At 38.7% G+C, this 23347-nt stretch overlaps 1 protein-coding gene across 4 annotated transcripts in view; it reads right to left on the bottom strand.

Annotated features, from left to right (window-relative positions):
* Positions 1-23347, bottom strand: part of TSPAN12 (tetraspanin 12) — a 62199-nt gene that overhangs the window by 11954 nt on the left and 26898 nt on the right. For all 4 annotated transcript variants that reach the window (XM_032401703.1, XM_032401702.1, XM_032401704.1 and 1 more), the window contains 3 exons: positions 14871-14945; positions 10664-10771; positions 6593-6736 (listed from right to left, as the gene is read on the bottom strand). In XM_032401703.1, coding sequence (XP_032257594.1) covers positions 6593-6736; positions 10664-10771; positions 14871-14945 — 327 coding nt within the window. The remainder of the gene's footprint in view (positions 1-6592; positions 6737-10663; positions 10772-14870; positions 14946-23347) is intronic.

The raw sequence follows: 23347 nt of genomic DNA, 5'->3' as shown, positions 1-23347 counted from the left end.
TGTGGCAACTACTCACAGACTTTAGCATAAAATGCATGCAGTAACAGGACAGCCAGGGCTCTTCCTAATGCAGCGCCTGCCCTGTCCAGCCCTGCCAGGAGGCCCCCCTCCCGCCCCATGCTCCAGCTGAGCTGGAACTTTGCATCCCGGCCTCTTTGCTTGCCCCAGGCCCTTTTCGGCCCCATGCCCCCCAAATGTTTTCTGCATGTGGCTAGCACCTGCTTATCTCAATGAATGATGAGCCCCTCGTGTTGCACATCTCAAACATAAACACAATGGTAATTAAAGATTGCCTACCCTGTGTCTGGCTCCTTCTTGTGCCCCCATTTGGGTTCATCTAATTCCTATCTCATTCTAGCCACTGATGTGCAGATCATTACTATGCAGACTTGACTAACTTTATGTTACTGAACCTGGCCAGCACCTGGTTGGGGACCTAAACTGTTACTTCTAGCGTCCTGCCTTGCATTTCTCTTTCAACACTCGTCCCTCATTTTGTTTAGCTTTTTTTGTGAGTGTGGTGATTTACTTGGTCGTAAGAAGAATCCTAGTAGTAATGTAAGAGCAGGGTTACCTGGGAGAAAAATAATCAATCTCATAACTATGTAGAACTTGCCAGAAAGCCATACATACCCCTATCCCCCACCAACTCCTTTTGTATCTACAACACTCTGTCATGTCTCTACCGCAGAGAATTGCTAAGGAAGTATTTGTGTTTAGGATGTTGTGTGTGAAAATTATAAAATTAAAGTTGTTTCTATTAGTCGAAATAGATATATAGTATTGACTCACCTTTCTAACTGTTAACAGGAGAAGAGTGTTATCAAAAAGTGTTGAGGGCTGAGATGCTGCCCAGAAAAAAAAAATGGTATAGATTATAAAGCAAATACCATTTGCCAACAACAACAGGGTACAAAGGAGATAAGGAAGAACAGGACTTCCAATCTGTGAGGGAGGACAGCATGAATTCATGACTCTAAGCTCACATAGCAGATAACACACAACAGAGAGAACAAAAACTTAAAATGAACCATCCTAGGGGCACCTGGATGGTGCCGACAGTTAAGCATCTGACTCTTGGTTTCAGTTCGGATTGTGACCTCAGGGTCCTGAGATCGAGTCCTGCATGAGGCTCTGCACTCAGCACAGAGTCGGCCTGAGATTCTCTCTTCCTCTCCCTCTGCCCCTCCTGCTTGTGCTCTTGCGTGTGCCCACAAAAAAATGAACCATCCCACATGGTTCACTGTGAGCTGCCCCCACCTTTAACTGGGATGATGTGGGGGAGCATCCCTATATGTCCATGTACCTTCTGTGAGCACTACAAATCTATACCTACTTGTCACCATCTGGGTTCTTCATCCTGTAAACCAAGGCTCAGAGAGATCACATCCCTTCACTTCCATGCTCCCTGCCTTTCCCTATCACCCTGTTTGTAGATGTTTTCTCTTACTCAGAGAAGAAATAAACAACCACCTAAAGAGGCAGAAATGGTTTGGGGCAAAATTACTTATCACAAAGGAAATCATAAAGAGTATTTGCTATTCAAACCCAATACCACATGGAACATAGAAAGACTAAGGGTCTAAAAGGAAAGTGTTCTGGAGGCACTCAGCTGTGTGGAAACCATCTCTCTGTTCAGCCCTCATATAAACTGCTGTGAATACTATTTTTCTGAAGAAGCAGTCAATATCTTTTCATAGCGGTCTTTCTTCTAACTACAAAACAAAGAAATGTGTCTATGGGGATACATTTTACTTCACTCTCTGTTCCTCTTTGTTTTACATTTTGAGTTGGTCCATGTGAAGTAGGGCCTGTTGTGAACATGTTTACTTCCATGTAGTTTTCTTAGGTGGCATGCAGAGGAGGAAAATGGCATTTCAGTCCCTTTGAGGAGATGTTTATGCTTCATTTCACATCTGGGGTAGCAGACACTGCAACTATCTCTACAACTGTGGTTCTTCACACTTTTAGGTATGAAATTCCAAGAAAAGTTGATGAAAGCTATGGATCCTAGTCATAGAAAAAAAGGCACATAAAATATTGAAAACAATTTTAGCAGTATCACCTTTCCCTTGAAGCCTGTCCAGCAAGAGCTTAGGTCCACCAGCAAGAGATTGGGAGTCCCTCTCTGCAAAACCTTTTTCTCTGCTAGCCTTCTTTATTTTTCTGTCTCTCTGGTTTTTGTTTTGTTTTTTCCTCCAGATCAGGTCTAGACAGAGAACTTTAGTAACGATATGGTAGAAAACTCAGCCAGTGAGAGAAGGAAGAGATACATCCCAGTCCTGTATTCTACCAACTTCAACTTGGAGTCCGATGTTTTGCTGAGGCCAGGTCTCACACCTAGTATATAGAGTGTGGTTGCACAAACAATCCCAAAAAACAAGGTAGTCAGCAGTCAGTAATCACTGGCCTAGGCTAGCCCTGGGTGGGCTTTTGCATTTGTAGTTTCTTAGGGTAGAAAAAAAAAAAATTCTTCAGTGGATCTTTGCTTGGCTGCATCCTTCTCATCTATTGCTCTCAGTTCAAATGTCACTTCCTAAAAGAGAGGGTTCCTAACCATCCTAAGTAGCTCCCTCACCAATAAAACCATTCTCCAGCACACGACCCTACTTAGAGTCTTCAAAATGCTTTCACCACTGCCTGAAATTATTTTTTATTGCCGTGTTTATCTCGCTAAATGTCTATTGTCCTAACTAGAATCTAAGTTATTCAGGAGGGATTTTTGTCTGCAACATTCTCTGCTATATCCTCAGCATTTACAATAGCACCTGGAGCCCAGGAGGCACTCAAAAAACATTCTGACTTAATGAATGTGATGGAACCAAATTGATGATCAGAAATATTTTCATCTGCGATTTTTACATCTATGCTTTTATACAAGTGTGTAGCTCATTACAGGTATTGGAGGACCTGCATAACAAATCCAACAATACCTCTGATGGGAACGTTTCTAAAATGTGCGATTGTCGCTATATTTCTGCTCTGTCATTTATCATAGGTTCCAAATGTGTCATAAAATATTATTGGGTCAGGGACCATGCAGGCCACCAGATGGTTGCAAATGATTTATTTCCTTGATTTCAGACTACTGAAGAAAGATTGCAGGAAGAAAGCCAGTTCTTACCTCTGAGCTTACAGAATACGAAAGATAAAAGGGACCTTGAAGTTCATCGAGTCCAGATCCACTCTTAATTCAAAAACCCATCCTACCCCCCAATGATATGGTTATCTGACCTTGACTTTAATATTTTTAGTGATGAGACACTCATTATTTTACAAGAGAACCTGTGTCACAATTGGACGGATTTTGGTGAGCAAGGTCTTCCTTCTATTGATTCAAAATTTCCTTCCTGTAACGTCTGGCCCTTGGAGCAACAATGAGTAAGTCTAGTTCCTGTTCTGAATGATGAACTTTGAAATATTTGAAGACATCTAAAATATCTCCCCTTAGTATTTGCTACTTCAGAATAAGCAACGTAAATACCTCCAGCTGTCCCTCACTTGTTCCTCCCTGATAGACCCCTCATCTTCCAGGTGGATGGTCTCTGGGCACTCTTCAATTAGGAAACATATGTTCTCCAGGGCAAAGTGGAATTAAGTCTTATTTTTAATGATGGATTTAATTGTACTTGTGCCATAAAGCTACTAAGTGATCCACTTTTGTAAGTCAACTATGCATATAATTATGCACTATATCATTACCAATACCAGCATCTGTTATTAATTATAAAATGTAAAAGCAGATTTACTCTGATATAATGAACCTCCATCTCTGTGGGAAGTCTGTCTAAAGAACATCTCGTAACGGACAATGCCAGCTTGCTACTGAAAGTCTTTTGATGAAAATATGAAAAAGCCGTTCAAATAATCTGGTGCTTCAACTTGCACACGCACAATCATGTGGCTCCTTTCAATCTCAAAATTCATGGAATAAGCAATTATAGACAGCCTGAAAGTAAAGCATTCCATGATAAATACTACTAGTGGAAATAATCTAAGACAAACTGGTAAAAATGAATTGCATTTTTACAGCAAGAAAATTTTATCAAATGTTTAATTGAATGCCTTTCAACTAAACAAAATACAGTTGAATTGACTGTCCATATTCAGACTTTATGGGAAGATCTGGTAAACTGATTCATGTTCTGACATTCTTATGATCAATGTTGGCTATAATCATATTATCAGTATTAATCACTAAAGAAGGTAGAGATTATTATATATGGTGGTGTAGCCCAATGATTTCCCATATTGACTTGCCACTCCTAAACACTAACAAAAGTTCACACTAGGAAAGTTGGATAGGTCTCAATCCACCTCTATACTTACACCTCTATACTGTAATCACCTGTGTCTTTAAAACCTATTAGTGAGTTACAATGTATTTGGATATCCACAATTATGTTTGCATTTAATAATATCTTGGAAATATTAAGCACTGTTTTCTGTTTTATGGAATGAACAGGGCTTTAACTGTTGAACTTGTTAGTTGACCGTCCTTATTTCAGACTTTCACCCAGAAAAAAAGATGTAGCATAATCACGGAGAACTCAGAGACATTGACCCAATAATTCTTTGATATCTTTTCAAATAAACAACCCGAGTAATTCAGTTGTTTCAACGATTTTTGTTATGAGCTGTGTTCCCTCCAAATGCGTATGTTGAGGTCCTAATCCCCAGAACCTCAGAATGGGATCTTATTTGGAAATAGACTCATTGCAGATATAATTAGTTAAGATGAAATCGTACTGAAGAAGGGTGGGTCCCTAAAGCAATATGACTGGTGTCCTTATGAACAAGGTGAAATCTGGAGATATATACAAACAGGGAAGAATTCCATGTGAAGGTGAAGGCAGAGATCGGGGTGAAGCTTCTACAACCAAGGAACAGCAAAGATTGCCATCAAACCACCAGAGGCTGAGAGATTCTTCCTCACCCCCCTCAGAGGGAACCAAGCTTGCTAACACCTTGATTTCAAGCCTTCTAGCCTTCAGAACCATGAAGCAATAAATATCTGCTGTTTAAGTCACTCACTTTGTGGTACTTTGTTACAGCCGCCCTAGGAAACTAACACAATTCTGAATCTCTTAAAAAATACTTGGCACACTTCTCTGTGGCATGTCTTCAGAGCCCAAAGCACTTTATTTTGGATATGCTTAACGTGGCATAGTCTTGTCCTCTGAGATGAATTTTTTAACAGCCAAAAGCTACACATATCTAAGATATAAAGATGATGGATCATTTGTGTACATAATCCATCATCTTTTTCAAATAATTTACACCATGAATTAATGAAACTGATTTTTGTGCATCTCTACAACTGACTTTGGCAGCCTAAAAGATGTTTTGAACAATAATAGTGTTTCTAGGGAAAAATGTATAACCTCCTAAGGTAAGCATCTTGAAATATATATAAAAAGGCATGTTTTATAAATCATGACATTCTGTTTTAAAGTTTCACTCTTGATAGCTATATTATATACACGTGTGTGTGTGTGTGTACGTGCATGTATGGATGATATATTATGAATAGTGTGAGTTGTTAACTTTATCGTAAGCCAGAGGTTTTCAATAGTGCTTTCTGATACCCAGATGCTCGACTGGAGATGTTTCTGGGAAATGATCCCAGCCCCTTGGCCTGAGCACCTTCCCTTCCATTTGATTTACATTTTGATCTTCCATTCTAGATCAAGACTGCAATAAAATTTTCTGTGATGTGGGAATGTCTTATATCTGCATTGTCTGATACAGAAGCTGCTAGTCTCAAGTGGCCTTTAAGCATTTGAAATGTAGCTATTTCAACTAAGGAAATGACATTTTAATTTAATTCAATTTTAGTTTAAATAGCCACATGTAGCTATTGGCCACTGTACTGGATGGTGTAGTTCTAGATTTTAATTTGAATTAAGATTCTGCAGCTAACAAAGTTCGAAAATCACCACTAAAAATGAAGGAATAGGAAAACTTCTGCTAATAAAGGAATAACTGATGATTCAGATAAATTCTCCCAGAAAACACAGCCATGCAACTTTCTTGGGCATGTGATGATTGATTTTAAACCCAGTGAGCATCTAACTCCATTAAATCTGCCAACTAAAACTAACATCACTGATCATTAGCCAGTAGGGGGAACTGAAGAGTAGAGGACAGCATTTTCCCTGGAGAGTGGGATTTATTTATTTATTTTTTCCTACATACGTTTTAGTCTGTGTGGAGGCCCTAAAATACATATCCTGTCCGGGAACTCCAAACCTTGTCTTCCCGAATATCCAGAGTTCTTTACACACCCTGCATGGACCTGTTTTCAAAGGATCCCTAGGAGGCAAGAGAAATTGGTTCTACACAATACAGTTTAAAAATCCAGTTGATTCTAAACCTAGTCTTTCCCAATTTCCTTTGTTAACATGTGATAAGGTTCAGATTTTTATATTGATTTTTAGCTTTATCCTGTTTCTCCACATACCAGAGAAAAAATTTTAAGGGCCTTTATATTTAGAAGGGGAAATTTTCATTGCCATGTTGTTGATTCTTTACTTAAAAGTCATTATAAGAAAATTCGTATGCATGATAAGTTAACCACACATGGCCTTACCTCTTGATAAAGGTCACTGAGATCTTCCTGGTGGGCTTGTTTGGAACATCCTGGGAATTCCCTAACACAACAGGAATCCGGGGGCCAGTCCATCTCTGTCATTTCCAGCCAGTCAGTGAAGTACACCACTCCACAGCACTTAAACTGCAAAAGAATGACTGGTCAAGCTCAGAAACTACACAAATATTTTTTTAACTTATAGAAGATTAAACGTTAGATTTCTTAAATTTTTGTACCCAGAGCTAAACTCACTTCTGTCACCACCTAAAGATATGTGTACATTCTATATTGACGACAGAAATGTAGTGAAGGACTCCATAACGGAACAATTCTGAACAATAATGCTCATAACCCCAGAAATCAGATGAGGCATGACTGAGTCTTTCCCCAACTGTACAATCCTCTACAAGTGATCAAATAGCAACAGAGTCAATATGCACAGTAACAAAACAATTAGCTGGACTATTATAGTTATCATTAAACCTCTAGCCACGAAAGATTAGTTGATCAATTTATTTGTGTATCACCTAGTTACCAATTTAACTGCTTAACAAATTCAAAAAATAAATTAAAAGTTTTCGTAATCTCTGGAGAAAGAGTCGTTGACCAAAAGCGCACATCACAAAAATTACCCAACTTGAATTCATTAACCAGTAAATTTTCAAAAAAATTTTGAGATATAAACACAGGTTTAGCCAACACATGTTTATTTAACTGAATGAGAGTCTTGAAATAAAGTATCATATTCTGTCACCATAATCTCAGAAGAAATGATGTGTCTTTAGCTTGAATAAAATTGGATTTAAGAAAAACTATGCTGTGTTTTGTTCTTTTTTGTCTCATTTCACCAAGTTTTAGCAAAAACTTTCTCTGGTCAAAGTTTAGAAACACTGCTTAAGGACATATGTAGATTAGATTAGAATAATTAACTATGATAATTTTCTGCCCTTGGGTAGAGGGAGTTACTCTTCCATATAGTCAAAAACAAGAACTCTGGGCAATCACTGAGAAGAACTTTGCCAAGAGTGACTGGCTCTACAAATTATGTAGCCCAACAGACCAATCTGGGTCCAGGATTAACACCGTATCATAAAATATCACAGTCCACCATTTCAAAATCCAACTAAAATCAACTATGGAGAATTCTGAACTTCTCGTGTAAAATGAAACACAGAAAACACTAAAAATGATTTTACATTTTTCATTTGCCTAAATATCTAACTTTTAAAAAGAAAAAAACCATCTTAAGAGTATTATAAATGATGAATTACTGATGTTATGAGTAATACTATAACTTCTGGAGAAACATTTTTTATATTTTTAGTATTTTCCTTTTATAAACTTGTTCTAAAAGCTACAGATATGCCATAAACATCACACATTAACTCAAACATAATTTGACATTATGCATTTTACATAAGTCATTGAATATCCATAAAAAACATATGTAGTCAAAAAGACTTCACCTTCCAAAAATCATAAACTACTACATTTCCAAATTAGGCTTTTTAAGTCCTTGCGCTCAGAGAAAACCGACTTCTCTCATTTCCTAAGGACATGTGTTTTTCTATGTTGATGACAAAAGTACAGTTCTTGGAACTCAAACTCCATCCACAATAGAACAGCCCATTTATCTGGCCTTGTCAGGAAATGAGGTGCTCCACAGAAATGACTTTTCCAAATAACTTAAGCATATCATGTTCAGTGCCAGATATATTTTTTTTTAATTTTAATAAGTCACTGAGATATTTTTTCTTTTTACATAGTTGTTTTTCTTTGTCAACAGAAGATACTAGATTGGTAGTGAAATTTTCCCTAAAACTCCCCTACGTGAACCCACCATTATGCCACACACATGACTGTGGTCTACATGTCCTTGCAGTTTTCCCACCTCTTTTAAAATCACATTATGAGATAAAGGCACTCTTGCTAGCATCGTGTCAAACTGGAAAATACCACCACCATTTTACCTACAAAGGAAGTGAGGTTTTCACAGGTCAAATAACCTGTGGAGACCACAGACTAGTGTGTGGCAGAGCCTACTTATTCCAAAGCTTGTTCTCCAGCCATTACGTTAAATTAAATAAGTAAACATATTTTTAAAAATCAGTTTTTTAAAAAGATATTAAAGAAAGATCCCTAGGGCTTATGTGAGAGTCCTGTACGGTGAGGTACATGCCCAGAACTGCATTGAAGGAGTCGTCAGGACAACTGGGGCCTGACGAGGTCACTTTTAGCTCTACAATTTGTTTTGGGAGCCGGGTGTTGTGGGTTGAATTGTGTTTCCCCCCTCCCAAAATTCATGTTGAAATTCTAACCCCCAGAATGTGACCGTATTTGGAGAGAAGATCTTTACAGAGGTAATTAAATTAAAACAAGGTCACAAGGGTGGGTTCTAATCCCATATGATGGATGTCCTTATAAAAAGAGGAAATTTGAACACAGACATATATAAAAGGAAGATGATGTGAAAACCAGGGAGAAGACTGCTGTCTATAAGCCCAGGAGAGAGGCGTCCGAAGAAACCAACCCCGTACACCTTGATCTCAGACTTCTAGCTTCCCAAATTGTGAGATGATACATTTTTGTTGTTTCAGCCACCCAGTCTGTGATCATTTATTTTGGCCACAGCCCTGACACACTAACACAAGAGGCTTTAAAAAACTCTTTCAGGGTGCCCAAAGGTCTTCCCCCTCCTTTTATGTGAAATAGGCCTATGATATGGAGGAGAAACTTACCATGCAATAAAGCTAAAAACATAGGTACTGTCATTTACAATGCTATACATTGTCTACCTAGATGGAGCCCCTCTTTGTATCACTGGGGAAAAGCTTGCTTTGTTGTTTTAACCTGGATTATCACGGTCTACATCAGAAATCCCAGAAAATAAAGAGCTCTGGGCAGCTTCTACCCAGAGCAGTAGCTGACCACAGCTTACTATAAATTCCCTAATGTCTCACTTATTTTCCCTTCATGTTGTTTTTAGTACAGATGAACAGTAAACAAACAAAGCCAGGAAGCATTTAAATAAATAGGAAATCTGTGTCACAATGGTAATTTTCACCATCTCAACAACTGTAACACAAAGAGCCAGATTTGGAGATTATCCTGGACTGAAACCTCTGCCCGTATCCCAGACAGAGTAACTGAGCAGACAGCTGGATATCCATCCTGGAAGACACCGACTCTCACATGCCTTGTTGTGGCCCAGCTTGAAATGAAAGAAAAGGAAAAGGGTATACTTGGTCACTGGGGAATCTTCAATCACAAGGAAACTGCTTGGGAGAAGAGCTTGGTTTGAAGCAAGACCAATGGTGAACTTCAAGTCACCAGATTTTAAAAATCTACATGTTGTCCGTGTTTGAGAAGATGAGTGGGTGCAGGGCTATATGGAAGTTAGATAAGAAAAGCAAAAAGCCCCTATGCTTTATCATGCTATAGTCAATAACTGTAAGCTAAATGAGATCAAACTCATGATCCCATTTAATCTTCTCAACAACCCAAGGAGGCAAGTACTTTTATTATCCCTATTTTACAGATGAGGAGACTGAGGCTGAAGGAAGCTAAGTAAATTACAGAAGCTCATGGAATAATAAGCAGCATAGCCAGAATTTGAACCAAGATCTTCCTGACTAGAAAGCTCATACTTTTAATGATATACCGATGCTTAATTCCCAAACAAGAGCCATTATTTAAAAAAAAAATTAACTGTTTAAAATAAAGACAGCTCTAAAAGTCATGAAAAATTATCTATTCAAATAAAACTTGGATATTTATCAAGAAACACTCATAAAAAGGAAATTTCACAGTAGTTTAGCAAAATGGCTTCTAAGAAATTCTTAAAATATATGTGAACCACGTGAAATGAAGGGGAAATGGTATACACAGGAAGAAAAGCAGGGCATGGAGTCACTTAAGGAATTTCTCAATAAAGAATTACACCAGTGGTAACTGAATCACAGGCTTAACTTTTCAGCACAGAGAAAATGACCAAAGCCAAAGCTTTGAACATTTGCTTTCAAAGTGTGCCATTTATTCCATACCCTCTACCGCAGAAATTACAGCACTTACCTCTCTCTGGAAAAAATTCCAAGCGTGAGTAAGCCACCGGTATCTAGGTAAGCCGTAATTTGTCATCCTGGCTTTCAAAGTGACCATGTCTGACCATTGAACTGGAACCTAGAGATAAACAAAATATCAACAACTGGGACGTACAAACACACACATTCAGTTCAGAAACACAAACATTCCCATATTCACAAATGTAATCGCTCACACACTCATATGCACACTTGGAATGTATTGCAATTAACAAATATTATTTTAAATTTATATTTGTTTGTGGCCTAAAGTGAGTTCAAGGTTATTTACTTATGAAACAATCTCTATGTGTAGATATTTGCAGTAAATGAGGAAGTTCTTTACATTAAGCAAAGAAAAAATTTAAAATCATTTAATGCCAATATCAAGCTGAAGGAAATCACAAAATAAGCAGTTTACTGTACATCCTACAGGTCCAGCTGAAGAGATCCTCATAACAAATAATCTCTGCCCAGAAATGCCCTTGGATTTGATTTCATAATGCTGTGGAGTCGGTCTTTGAAGTGACTGCAAGAGCGTGTGGGTGGCTCCATCAGTTAAGTGCCTGTTTCGGCTCAGGTCATGATCCTGGGGTCCTGGGATGGTCCTGGGATTGTCCTGGGATCGAGCCCCAGGTCAGGCTCCCTGCTCAGCGGGAAGTCTGCTTCTCCCTCTTGCTTTGCCTCTCTCCCTGCTCGTGCTCTCCTCTCTCTTTATCTCTCTCTCTCTCTCAAATAAATAAATAAAATCTTTCCAAAAAAAATATGAAGTGACTGCAGATTGTAGTACCAAAACAAAGGGATAAGAATTAAGAAGGGAAAGAATCCAGCTCAAGTCATGCCTCACTCTGGAATAAGTGTGTAAATATCTTTCCAAATATTGGATTTTGGACCCATGTTAGAAATTTAGGAAAAATACCTCTCAAATTAAAGCACTTTTTGTGCTTCTAGTCTCAAGTCACCTAGCACCGTGTCCCTTAACAGAGTGTTTAATCATGACAGAGCTTAAGGTACACAACACAACAGTTGGCTGGAAATCTCGTCAGCGCATCACCGTGGTGTTTTATCTACAGCGCCCCGGGGGGAAACTGACGCATACACATCCTAGTCTCACCACACATGTGGTATTATGTTTAGAATACGTAACTGGGAAACTGGACAGATATCCATATCTGATGTATGTAGTAATACAGACCAGGATTAGCCAAGCAAGCTTGACACTAACTCAAGATTAGGACTATTTTGCAATCTTATTTTAAAAATAGCAGTATCAATAGAAGTAGTTTAAAAATTCCTGACCACAAAAGTTCTTAATTGTTTTCCTTTGTTAATTCTCTTTTTTTATTACTTGGAAATCTGCATACAGAAGAAAACATGCCAACACTTGGGCACACAACTTTGTTCCCCCAAAAAAGGTCTGACTGGGTGTACTTCATGTTCACACGGTTTCAACAAAGTTCAGGGAACTAAACCAAAATTCAGGCTACTCATTATAAGTTATTATTTCATATCCCTTTGAGGGATATGGAAATAAGTGGAAATGAAGTAAATGAAGTAAATCTCTAGAAATTTATAATCTGAAACAGTTAATATTATTGATAAATTTTTCTAAAGAAGGAATAATCAATAGGAAGTGACAAAACGACAGAAATAACGGGGAAACAGACTGATGTCAAATCTCTTGATTTGGTTATTAGAACATTCTTATTTTAAATTTTATTTTGCAAAATAAATATAAGCTGTTTCCCTCTTGTAACCACAATCGATGTGCGACCAAATATGGCAAGAAACAGAGGAGATCATTGAGGTTCTGGCACAAAAAGGAAATTTGATTTGGCCATAAAGGAAAACACACACTTATTGGCTTCTTGCATGGAACAGCTAAGAGTACAAAGCCCATTCTATGCAAAGGCTGGGTTCTGCAAAATTTGGCAGCTAATAAACTTTAATGGCACTTTTCATTCACACTGCTATTAGTGCAAAAGCAATAAAAAAATTCTGACAAACTTTTTTTCCAAAGGATCATTTGCCACATTTCACTTCGAAACAGCTCAACAGCCCTTGCTTTATCCTGGTAACTTAATGGGGAAGATTTACATAAGCAAACAGTGGCCTATGCACTCAACTGAAATGGCAGCATGTATCCACTTGGTACCACCATGATACCAGGAAGATATTTGCAGACGGCTCCCTAACAGAATAGAAGAAAGTATCTTCTAGAATTAGATGATATTAGAATCAAAACATTTCCTTTCAAATCCCTTAAGTTAATTCATTTCATATTTGTTATAACTTAGGAGGTTTATCAAATAATAGTATGACATAAAAGCTATACAAACCATTTCAAAATCCATAGAAAGAAAACTCATTTCTAAAACCCTTTTAAATATCAAAAAGAACACAATCAAAAGCTATTAGTAATAGTAATTCTACGACTACTATCTATCGCTTGAATGTCAAGGAGATACATGTACTTCCTGAAAACAGAAAAAATTAGAAGCGACCATCTCTTTATCAATAAAACCCAGAAACTGAGTCTGGAACCAACTACTCTTTCACTCCCTGAAATACATGATGTTTCTAGGGATGGAGTGAAAATATGATTCTCAAAGACAGCAAGAACATTCTTATTTTAACAGGAGATTTCATTTTGAAGAAAGTTCTGAACTTTATTAAACTAGTCAGAACCTGCCCTGACTTTTCAATTTTTAATAGGAAAAAAATAATCATGAATTCTCTCTTCTTACTAAGAGTTGTCAGACAGGGGAAGCATGAGTGTTTCAGGCGGGTTCAGATGTGTGGCAGCACCAAAGCATCGTTTACATGCAAATTAGAGTATGCAAAGTACCATTAGTCTGTAATTACCGCTTAGCATTCAAAACAGTCTCACAGTACAGTAACGGATTCACCACAGAATCTTTAATAACTGTATCGGTACCGAAAGGACTTCACTTTTAGTACACAATTGCTGAAATGTCTCTCTAAAACAAATACAAAATAATCTCCCTCTCTTCTTCAGAGCTCCTACATGTTAAAAAAATATGTTGAAGTTTCACCTGGGGAACTTGTCGCAAATGTGAATGCCCCGTCCCTATCCCTTCTTCTTCTGCCTTTCCCTCTATTCTGATTTAGCGGATCTGGCCTAGTGCCCTCTTATGTGCATTTTTAAGAATTGCCTTGGATGATTCCTCCTGTAGACAGTCCAAGGACTACTTGTTGAAAAACATCATCTTCCCAAAACAGAATGACTCTATGATGCTTAGGGTGGAAAACTCTGGCCACCATGAAAACAGCCAGCAAACAGACATGAAAAGGTGCTCAACTTCATTGGTGATAAATGCACCACTTGTCACCAATGAAGCAGGCAAACATTAAAAAAGTAATAATGCCCTGGGTGAGCAAGGGTGAAGCGCAAGTGATAAACCCAAAGTAACTGGTAAAATCTTAAGACTGAGAAACCCTATCCTTGTTCATTCTCACTTAGCTCTGAAAGTTGATTTCAATTGATAAAATGAAAGAGAAAACATGCTTAAAAGCTGCTTTCATGTCGCCAAGTCTCAAACTGTCAGAGTGTTTCTAGGCTGAAGTAAACACACAGCAACTCTTCAAATATAGTTCTTAAAGGAAGATAGCTCAGCTTCTTGGGAACAGAAGATTCATGCTTCCTAGTCATCAGGGTACAGCTGAGGTGGGCATTTTATGAGGCTTACATGTCGATTTTCAAACTTTCCCAGATCTTGCTGTAAATGCGAATCTTTCCTATTATACACTCAGAAGTTGGCAAAATTATTTTCGGACATATATTATTTCTAGTCTATTATATCGATGTTTAAGCAACCTGTGGAATTAAAGACATACAGTACAGCAAATAAAATATTACAAATTATGATTTGGAACTATGTGTTAGACACAGACAAGAAAATATTAATTTTCAGAAGTATTGGGACCATGTTTACAGTATAAACATTTAAATTAGAGGAGCTAGGTGGCTCAGTGGATTGAGCCTCTGACTTTTGATCCAGGCTCAGGTCTTGATCTTGTGGTCATGAATTTAAGCCTCACTTAAACAAACAAACAAACAAACAAACAAAAAACTTTCAAAGCCATAATCATGTGCCTAAATAACTCCAAAGTATATGATTCAAAAGGCTGAACTGGATATTGTTCCAGATCGTGACTACTTCCCACTTTGAACTCACCATAATTTCCTGCTCGTATGTCCAAACACCACAAGCCAGTTCTACACAGAAAATGACAAGCAAACTTCCAAAGTACTGTAGAAGAACAAAAAATTAATGCTGTTAGGATAGAATCAAAATAAAATATGGTCATCAAAGACAAGCTAAATATTATTCAGTATTGTTTACCCAATGGACAAGAAAACAGAGGCACATATTTAAGAAGCTCCCTTGGGAGGAGATGAGAAAATTGTCCGCAAATTGAGAAAAATCTACAGACAACATTTGATACTCACCTAAATAGGCCATTTGACTAGTGCTCTATTTATCAAGTACTTTCATACTTCATTCACTCAAGGACCTTGTGAAAGGGATAGGACTATCTCATTTTACAAATGACAAGATTAATGCAAAAAGTAGACAATGTGAGTTGCTCAAGAATGTGCATAGTAAATTTGTGGGGGGGGTGCTAGAGCTTTGCTGCTGTGTTCCGTGTACTGCACCTCGACACCTCTCCAGTTGTGGAGGTATCTTTGCAGAAATAAACAGTAAAAGTGTGAGAAAGAATGGGCTCCCGGAAAGTTCTCTTCACTAATTCCGGCAGAAATAATGGTGTCATGGATCTTCCGCTCCTTTTATGTCACTGGGTCAGGATGAGTGTACCTGGTAGTGATGATTATTGAGTAACCCCCTGTACTGGAATGACATCTCCCTTAAGGGGAGGAACTTTATTTTTACAAACTGGGTGCTCAGTAAATATTTGTTACTTAAACAGATAAATGAAAACAAAGCGGAGTGATACCCTAGTAAAAGACAGGAAGCTGCCTTGGGCTGGGTGATCTTTACGGAAGTAATTTTTAAGAAGAGTCACTAATGACGAGGAGAATGCAATGCTGGTAAGATTTGTGGAAAAGCAATCCAGGAAGAGGAAATACCAAGTGCAAGGCCACCTTTTGGGTCAAGCCAGTTAGTTAAGAACTCCGAGGTAAATGGAGCACAGAAGGGGGTGGTGGGCACAGGGAGTGTAAGTAGATGAGATGAGAAGTATAAAGAGCCAGATCTCCAGGGGCAGTAGAAAGGATTTTGGCTTTTATTCTAAGTGTAATCAAAATCCAGCAGCACGTGACACGGTCTGACATACGTTACAAAAACACAATTCTGGCTGTTTTGTAAAAAAACAACCTGTAGGAAAGCAAAGATGCGATCAGGGCAACTAAATAAAAAATTGCTGAACTAGGGTGGTAGCAGGGAAATGGGGCGGGGGAGGGCAGGGAATGGACTGATGATAGGATTGTGAGCTGTCAAAACGTGAACGCTGAGTTTCTTTGCTCATGGTTTTTGCCAAAAAAGGGGAGGAGGAAATAAAAAATCTAGAAAATTGAGCTGATTTTCTACTACTTCCAGGATATATCCCTATGATTTAAAAATATAAATCACTGCTATTAGTTTTAATTTACTTCTTTCATATAAAGGCATAAATAATATATACACGGCTGCATAATCTCTTAGATAATAACGCAGTTTGAAAATCAAAATTGGTCCAAAAGATAAAGTAATATTTTCTTAAGTGTATCCCACTTTATAAGCACTTTTATTTTCAATATATGCAGTACTCTTGGTCAGCTTCAATCTACTCAAATCTCATTGCCTTACTTTAAAGATTTTAGCCTTAAAATGATGATTAGAAGAAATTTTGTGAACCCAGCACTCCAAGTCAGTTTTTCTCCAAACTCTCTTTCGTGGTTTATTTAAGAGATTTGTAGACATGAACAATACCACATGTGCACCTTATGTTACAAAGAGACCAACTAATTGTATGCCAGATCCATTTTTTTTCTACCTTTGATAAGACCCTACAAGACAGTAAGACTTCTGAGAAAAGTTACACAGTGGGATATTTTTGTTTTCCCAAATCCCTAACCTAATTTTTTTTTTCAAAATTGATGTTTGGTTATAATGAAAACCAAAGCAGCCCTGAAAAGGCAAGACATCCCTAAAATAAAACATAGACATGGTCGTTGTTGCTGGTCAGGAGATAACTTTACTGTGCCTTGGGGGTCACCATGCAGATTTCTGGACTGATTTTATATCCTTGTAAGTCCCGCTTGAGTCACTTCTCTTGTTTCTCACCTCCTGGAGTCACTGGCCAGTTTATGAGGTCTGTGCTGCAACAGCAGAAATGCCCCGAGCACAGAACCAAGGGCAAAGTGCCCAGATGTAAGCAATACTTGCAATACCCGAGTCACTCTGCCAGGCCTTCGGATCCAAACTGTGTAGTAACTACATGCATGACAGCACCTCGGATTTCTTATAGCGAGCTTTGCCGTGGGTTAGCAACACCATAACTTAAGCATCCCCAGGAATGCATAAAGTATATATAACTAAAACAATCTCTCATTAAAAACTCAAAACTGAGGGGTGCTTGGGTGGTGCAGTTGGTTGAGCATCCTGTCCAACCCTTGGTTTTCGCTCAGGTCGTGATCTCAGGATTGTGAGATCGAGCCTCCACGCTCCGTGCAGAGTCTGTTTGAGATTCTCTCTCCCTCTGCCCCTCCCCTTCTGCACTCACGCGTGCTCTCTCTCTCTCTCTCAAATAAATAAATAATCTTTAAAAAAAAAAGTCAAAAAAACCAAAAACTCAAAACTGAAATTACCCATCATGGGAAGGAGGGTGTCCATGTAAGCTGGACACTCCTTTAACTCTGGGAAAACTCTAAAATGATTTTATCGTTCAGATTTCCAATGATGTCATTGATGCAAGTTCTTCCATATAAAACAGTTCTTCTGTCTTTATTCTACTTAGGAGCACAGATTCATTTGACCTTCAGATTGAAAATAAAAGTTTTAACCACATTATAAGACTTTCTTGGACCAAATTAAATCTCAAATTTAATTCAAATCATAAATATATGAGTATGAATATGTATATAGTTTTTGCAAATGATGCTACAGCTTTGTGGTCAGCTGCCCTTGCTTTGTTGTCATTGTGCTGGCCTCACACATCCAGTCTTATAATTCCAAGGAAAATGCCAGATCCATTGTTAACACGACATACAGAGATCAACCTCATTCATCCTTACTTTTTCTCTTCCAGTGAGCTCCGAGGCCTCCGTGGTCATCTTCATATTGACTATAGCCCAGAGAATCACTCTGCCACTGTTTCGTTTAAGGGCTGGATCTGAGTGAGGTATCTGTTAATCCATAGTTTGAACAGACCAAAGCGAGCAAAGAATAAAGCAACAGCTCCCGCTGACCTCTGCTATGGTATGAAGTGCACACGCATGTTTCACTGCGAAGCCACCCGTCGTCCTCGACAGTATTGGGACCACGTATATATCTCCCCTGACGGTGTCAGCCTGTGTCTCCCACGCTTCTCCCTTCCCCGTGCACACTCCCGGCTGAGATGGTCTGCGCCAGCCTAGTTTGCACACCAGTCTGCCCCCTCATCTCCTTGGGTGCTGTCCTGCCTGAATGGTGAGAAAAGCTCAGAATTTGGAGTCAGAAGACTGAAGTTCAAACCCAGCTCTGAACACACGCTGTGACCTCGGGCAAATCATTAAGCTGGCCTGGCTTCAGTTTGCTCGTCTGTGTACTGAAGATAAAAATAAAGCCTTCCTCGCTATTACCATCAAGGCTGATATGATACATGGGAAAGTGGTTTGAAAATTTTTTTTAGTTTTAAATGTGTAAAATGTATACAAATGCTGTCCGCAACCATTCTGTGACGTACAATCCAATATTGACTTGTCCTCTCTTCTCCTACAGATAGCCTGCGTTCCCCACAGAGTGACGCAGTTTCTTCCTCATCATCATTTTCCAGCGTTTCCTCTCTCGTTCTTTACCACTTTACTTTTCTCCTTGCCTCCATGTAGAGCAGGGCTCCCCTGTCTGCTGAGCACCAGGCCTCAGAGGCTGTGGCTTTTAAACCAGTTGGCTGCCTCACACACAGGTCACAGAACTCGCTTAAATACCCGACCGTCGGTTCTGGCTGGGAGGCATCTTGTTCTTGAACATTATTTTATCCCCTGTAAGTACCTATCTCAAGCAGCACCTGTCACGCAGCAAGTCGTCAATAAATATTTGGTGGAAATGACGATCAGTTTACCAATGAAAAAGATTTCCTTGCGATTCTCTAATTTGAGCTGAGTTTCCTGCTCACATTTGACTCCCTTTGACTTCTACCTACACATTTTTTTTTTTTTTAAAGATTTTATTTATTTATTTGACAGAGAGAGAGAGACAGTGAGAGCAGGAACACAGCAGGGGGAGTGGGAGAGGGAGAAGCAGGCTTCCCGCAGAGCAGGGAGCCCGATGCGGGGCTAGATCCCAGGACCCTGGGATCATGACCCGAGCCGAAGGCAGCCGCTTAACGACTGAGCCACCCAGGCGCCCCTCTACCTACACATTTAAAGAAATTTTAAATATTGCCTCTCTGTTTTACTATTGTCTTCCTTGTGGATTATTCTATGATAATCCAGGGTGCCTTTAAACATTTGGGACAATTTAACAAAGCTAAAGAAAAGGAGTAATGTACAGACTCCCCCATCTTCCCTCAGCTACTAAGGACTAAACATTTCAAACAAATGTAGAATGAGAAACTGGTTATGCAAGGAAATGAGAATGCGATCATTTGCATGACAAACTATTTTATTTGCTTTAAAAATTATTCAATACAGAGTTCCTTAAAATAGCTAAGTTCCTCTACTGTAATTAACTAAAATTTGTGTTCTACGAGTAAGTTTTATCTTTAAGCATTTGTTCACGAGAAAACTGCATCAAATAAGGCAAGCAGACAACAGGACGCACCCCCCCCCAAATGATGCAATTAATTAGTGATTTTTTTTTTTCCACCGAACCCCTCAAGCTGAGAATCATTACCTTCAGTTAAAAAATGAGAGCCCTCTGGAGGCACCTAAGTGGCTCAGTGGGTTAAGCGGCTGCCTGCAGCTCCAGTTATGATCCCAGGGTCCTGGGATCCAGTCCCCCCCCATAATCCCTCCCACACACATGGGGCTCCCTGCTCAGCGGGGAGCCTGCTCCTGCCCCTCCCCTCTGCTCATGCACTGGCACAGGCTCTCGCTCTTAAATAAATAAATACAATCTTAAAAAAAAAAAATGAGAGCCCTCACTGGGTCGGATAAAAGATCGCATAAAACGTTGTATGTGAAATTGCTGTGTTGACTCTTTTTAAACTAGACAGATGAGAAGAACATGGGCTCTGAAATAAAATAGACTTGGCTTCAGATTCTGGCTCCTATACATACCAGTTGGATGAACTCAGGCAAACCACTAAGCCTCAGTTTCCTGATTTGTAAAATGAGAATGTTAAGAATTACCTCGCGGTGTTGTGCGAAGGATTCAATTAGGTAGAGTGCTGTTGTGTAGTAAGCACTCCCTAAATAGTAGCTATTATTAACCATATCACAGCATCTATTAGAGAATATGAACTCAATGAGGACAAAGGGTACCATTTTGGCTTAAATACTTAACATGCTGACTGGCATTGAGCAGGTACTCGAGGCCTATTTCTTGAATAGGTATACTGTAATCAGGGGATGATGGTAACACTGTTCATCTCCTTGGATCAGGATCAGTGGCACTCCCACTAAAGGACATTTAATCCCACTAGCTATTTGATAAAATCTTTACAAAATCCCTATCCTGTGAGAATATAGCTGGTATTTTTCCAAACATCTTTATTAGGAAGCTAAAAGCAGGAAGTGGTGGGTGGGGAACCCAACTTCTTTTTAAAAAGGATTGAAATCAATTTGTTATTTTAAACTAAGATTGGCCACAAAATGGTAAGAATGGCTTAGGTTAACCACTCCCTTGGTCCACTGGAAGTATTTGAGGAGGAAGAGAAGGACATGAAATCCCACCTTCCTATTTAAGCCCTTGGTGACTTGTAGGTAAATGCATCCCCAGTAGAAACAGAGGGGATTTATTCCTCACTATTAAAGGTTATTTCGTCTCATTGTATGTATACAGACAAAATAGTAAAATCTCAAGGAGGTCCTTTCTTAAATAAACATTTATTTATAAAAATGATTTGGTTCCCTGATACCACCCACCCCAGGATTTCCTCCTAAAGAAAGCAGATTAATAAACATATGCCCCTATCCCTTCACCCTCCTGAAATTTCCCTAACATAAAAATAAAGGGATTTTTTTTTAAAGGCATAAGCCCGGGGGCAAAGGAAAAGGAGACAACAGCAAGTATAGTTTGGAATGTGCAAATTTCTCAGCAGTCCCCCAAAAGCTGAAGGCTTAACCAGTAGTGCGGAAAGTTGAAAACAACTGAATGCCCCAAATGCTCAGGTACTGGCAGCAGGATACCACTGGACGTGGGGGAAGGTAGGGCTAAAAATAGAAGGACTCGCTGCAAACCTGTTTAGGAAGAAGTTAGACCCCAAGTCCCTTTCCCCACACTAGGTAGCTGGGTGACTATCCAGACCCAGCAATATAGAAGTTGGGGGTATATTCTGTGGAGACAGTAAAACAGTCTCAGGACTGGGGACACTAGCTACAGTGGAGGATAAAGTACGGTACTGGAAAAGAGAACTGAAGTTCAAATTTACATACCTTTTCCACAAAGGTTCAAAACTCCAATCAAACCAAAATAAGCATTGGATTTCTAGTAGAATACCAGAAGCTAAAGGGCAATGGAGGAATGTCTTCAACATTCTGAGGGAAAAAAATGATTTCTAACCTGTAATTCCATAGTTAAAATTATCATGAAAAAGCAAATAAAGCCATTTTTAGCCATATAGGCTTTTAAATTTTATCTCCTCTGTATGCTTCTTCAGGAAATTACTGGAAGATGTGCTCCCTAAAAGGTGAGATTGAACAGAAAAGGACAATGACTTGGAATCCAGAAAACAAAAATGATTTCTAAAATAAGAGAGAGGCAAAGGAAATCCCAGAATGGTAGTAAAGGGATAGCCCATGATGGCAAGGGTTTCAGTGGGCCTAGACTGGAGCAGGTCTAGAATGTTCTGAGACAGATTTCTTAAAAAAAAAAAAATTGATAGGATGCCCCCAAATATTCGAATATATAAAGAGAACAGTTACACCAGAGTGAGTTTAAGAGTTGAATTAGACAGAAATACATAGAAAACAGAGTTACTAATTCTAAGAAAAACAAAGTATTATTCTAGAAAGAAAAATTAAACCCAGTACTTTCCCTGGCCCAACTGCGAATAGCATTTACATAGTTATAATCTTAAAGACTGATCTATCCAGAGTTATGACATATCCGTGTTGAGTTGTGATCGGAAGTGTGCATGAGAGGTTGGGACATGGGGGCAGGAAAGGGTGTCAGATCTCCATCTTAATAAGTTCTTCATCATAAGAAGTCAATGGATAGTCCTTAAAGCTGAACACTAAAAGAATGAAAAGAGTTACATAAATATGAAATTTAGAGATGGGGAAGTAAATTCTCAGGGAATCTGCTAAAACAAAATTGAAAATGGCTGCCTCTTAGAGTGGAAAATGGGAGGGTGGGAGACTACTATTTCTCATATGAAGGCTTTGAGAATTAACTGTAAATTATGAAGCACTGTGGTAAAAGTAAAAGCAAAATTAGAACAAACAATAGTCCCCCTGAAGCCTTGACACCAAAGAGAAGAAGGTTGGAGGCAGAAGGATTATCTATGTTCTACACAGAAAAAGTTATTCAAAAGGTTGAAAATTCTAAGTGGCCCAATTACACTTCATGGTTACTGGAACTAAAGGGGGTGGGTGGCAACTGGAAACTTTATGCTCAGGTGCTGTCATGTTTTTGCTAAATGTACCATCAGTAGCTCAAAATACGGAGTGCTATAACAAAATACAAAAAATGTATACTTAGAGGTGATTTATAGACCCAACCCTGAGGTCTCTCTCTTTCACTAGACCCTGTTTGGCAATTTGGATCTCTCCTGCAATATTGCTCATTAAAATCACACATCCGGTCTGCTTAAATCAGTTGGTGAGTTGGATTATTTTCCATGACAGTTCATTTCAGTCACAAAATTATGAAGCTTAGAACTCTATGTTATGGACAATTCCAATGACGGAGGCCTGGATTTAGTTCACTTTCTGGAGAGATATATATGTTCGTATATTCAACTATTGTGAGTATATAACATTGAAAGTATATAAAAGTGTATTAAAAGTATGTAAAAAATCAAGTATACTTATGTAACTAAATATGCAAATATGTGTATGTGAGTGCATACACACACACATATATGCATGCACAAATAATTTATTGTGCCAGAGATTTACATGCACTATATAATTCACTCCTTAAAAAAATGTTACAGAAACATCATTATCTCTATTTCTTAGAATGAGAAAACGGAGCTATAGGCATATTCATCCACAACTGAGAGGCAACAGACCACTAAGTCTTTCAGAGCACAGGTTCTGAAGTCAAGCATCCTAGATTCAGATCCCAGCTTTACCCCTTGATTGTTTGGGCAAACCACTTAACTTTTCTGTATTCCAGTGTCCTCA

This window comes from Phoca vitulina, unplaced genomic scaffold (genome assembly GCF_004348235.1).
Source record: "Phoca vitulina isolate PV1807 unplaced genomic scaffold, GSC_HSeal_1.0 scaffold4, whole genome shotgun sequence".
Classification (NCBI taxonomy): Eukaryota; Metazoa; Chordata; class Mammalia; order Carnivora; family Phocidae; genus Phoca; species Phoca vitulina.
Note: the sequence above shows the minus strand (reverse complement) of the source record. Positions and strands in the feature narration are given on the sequence as shown.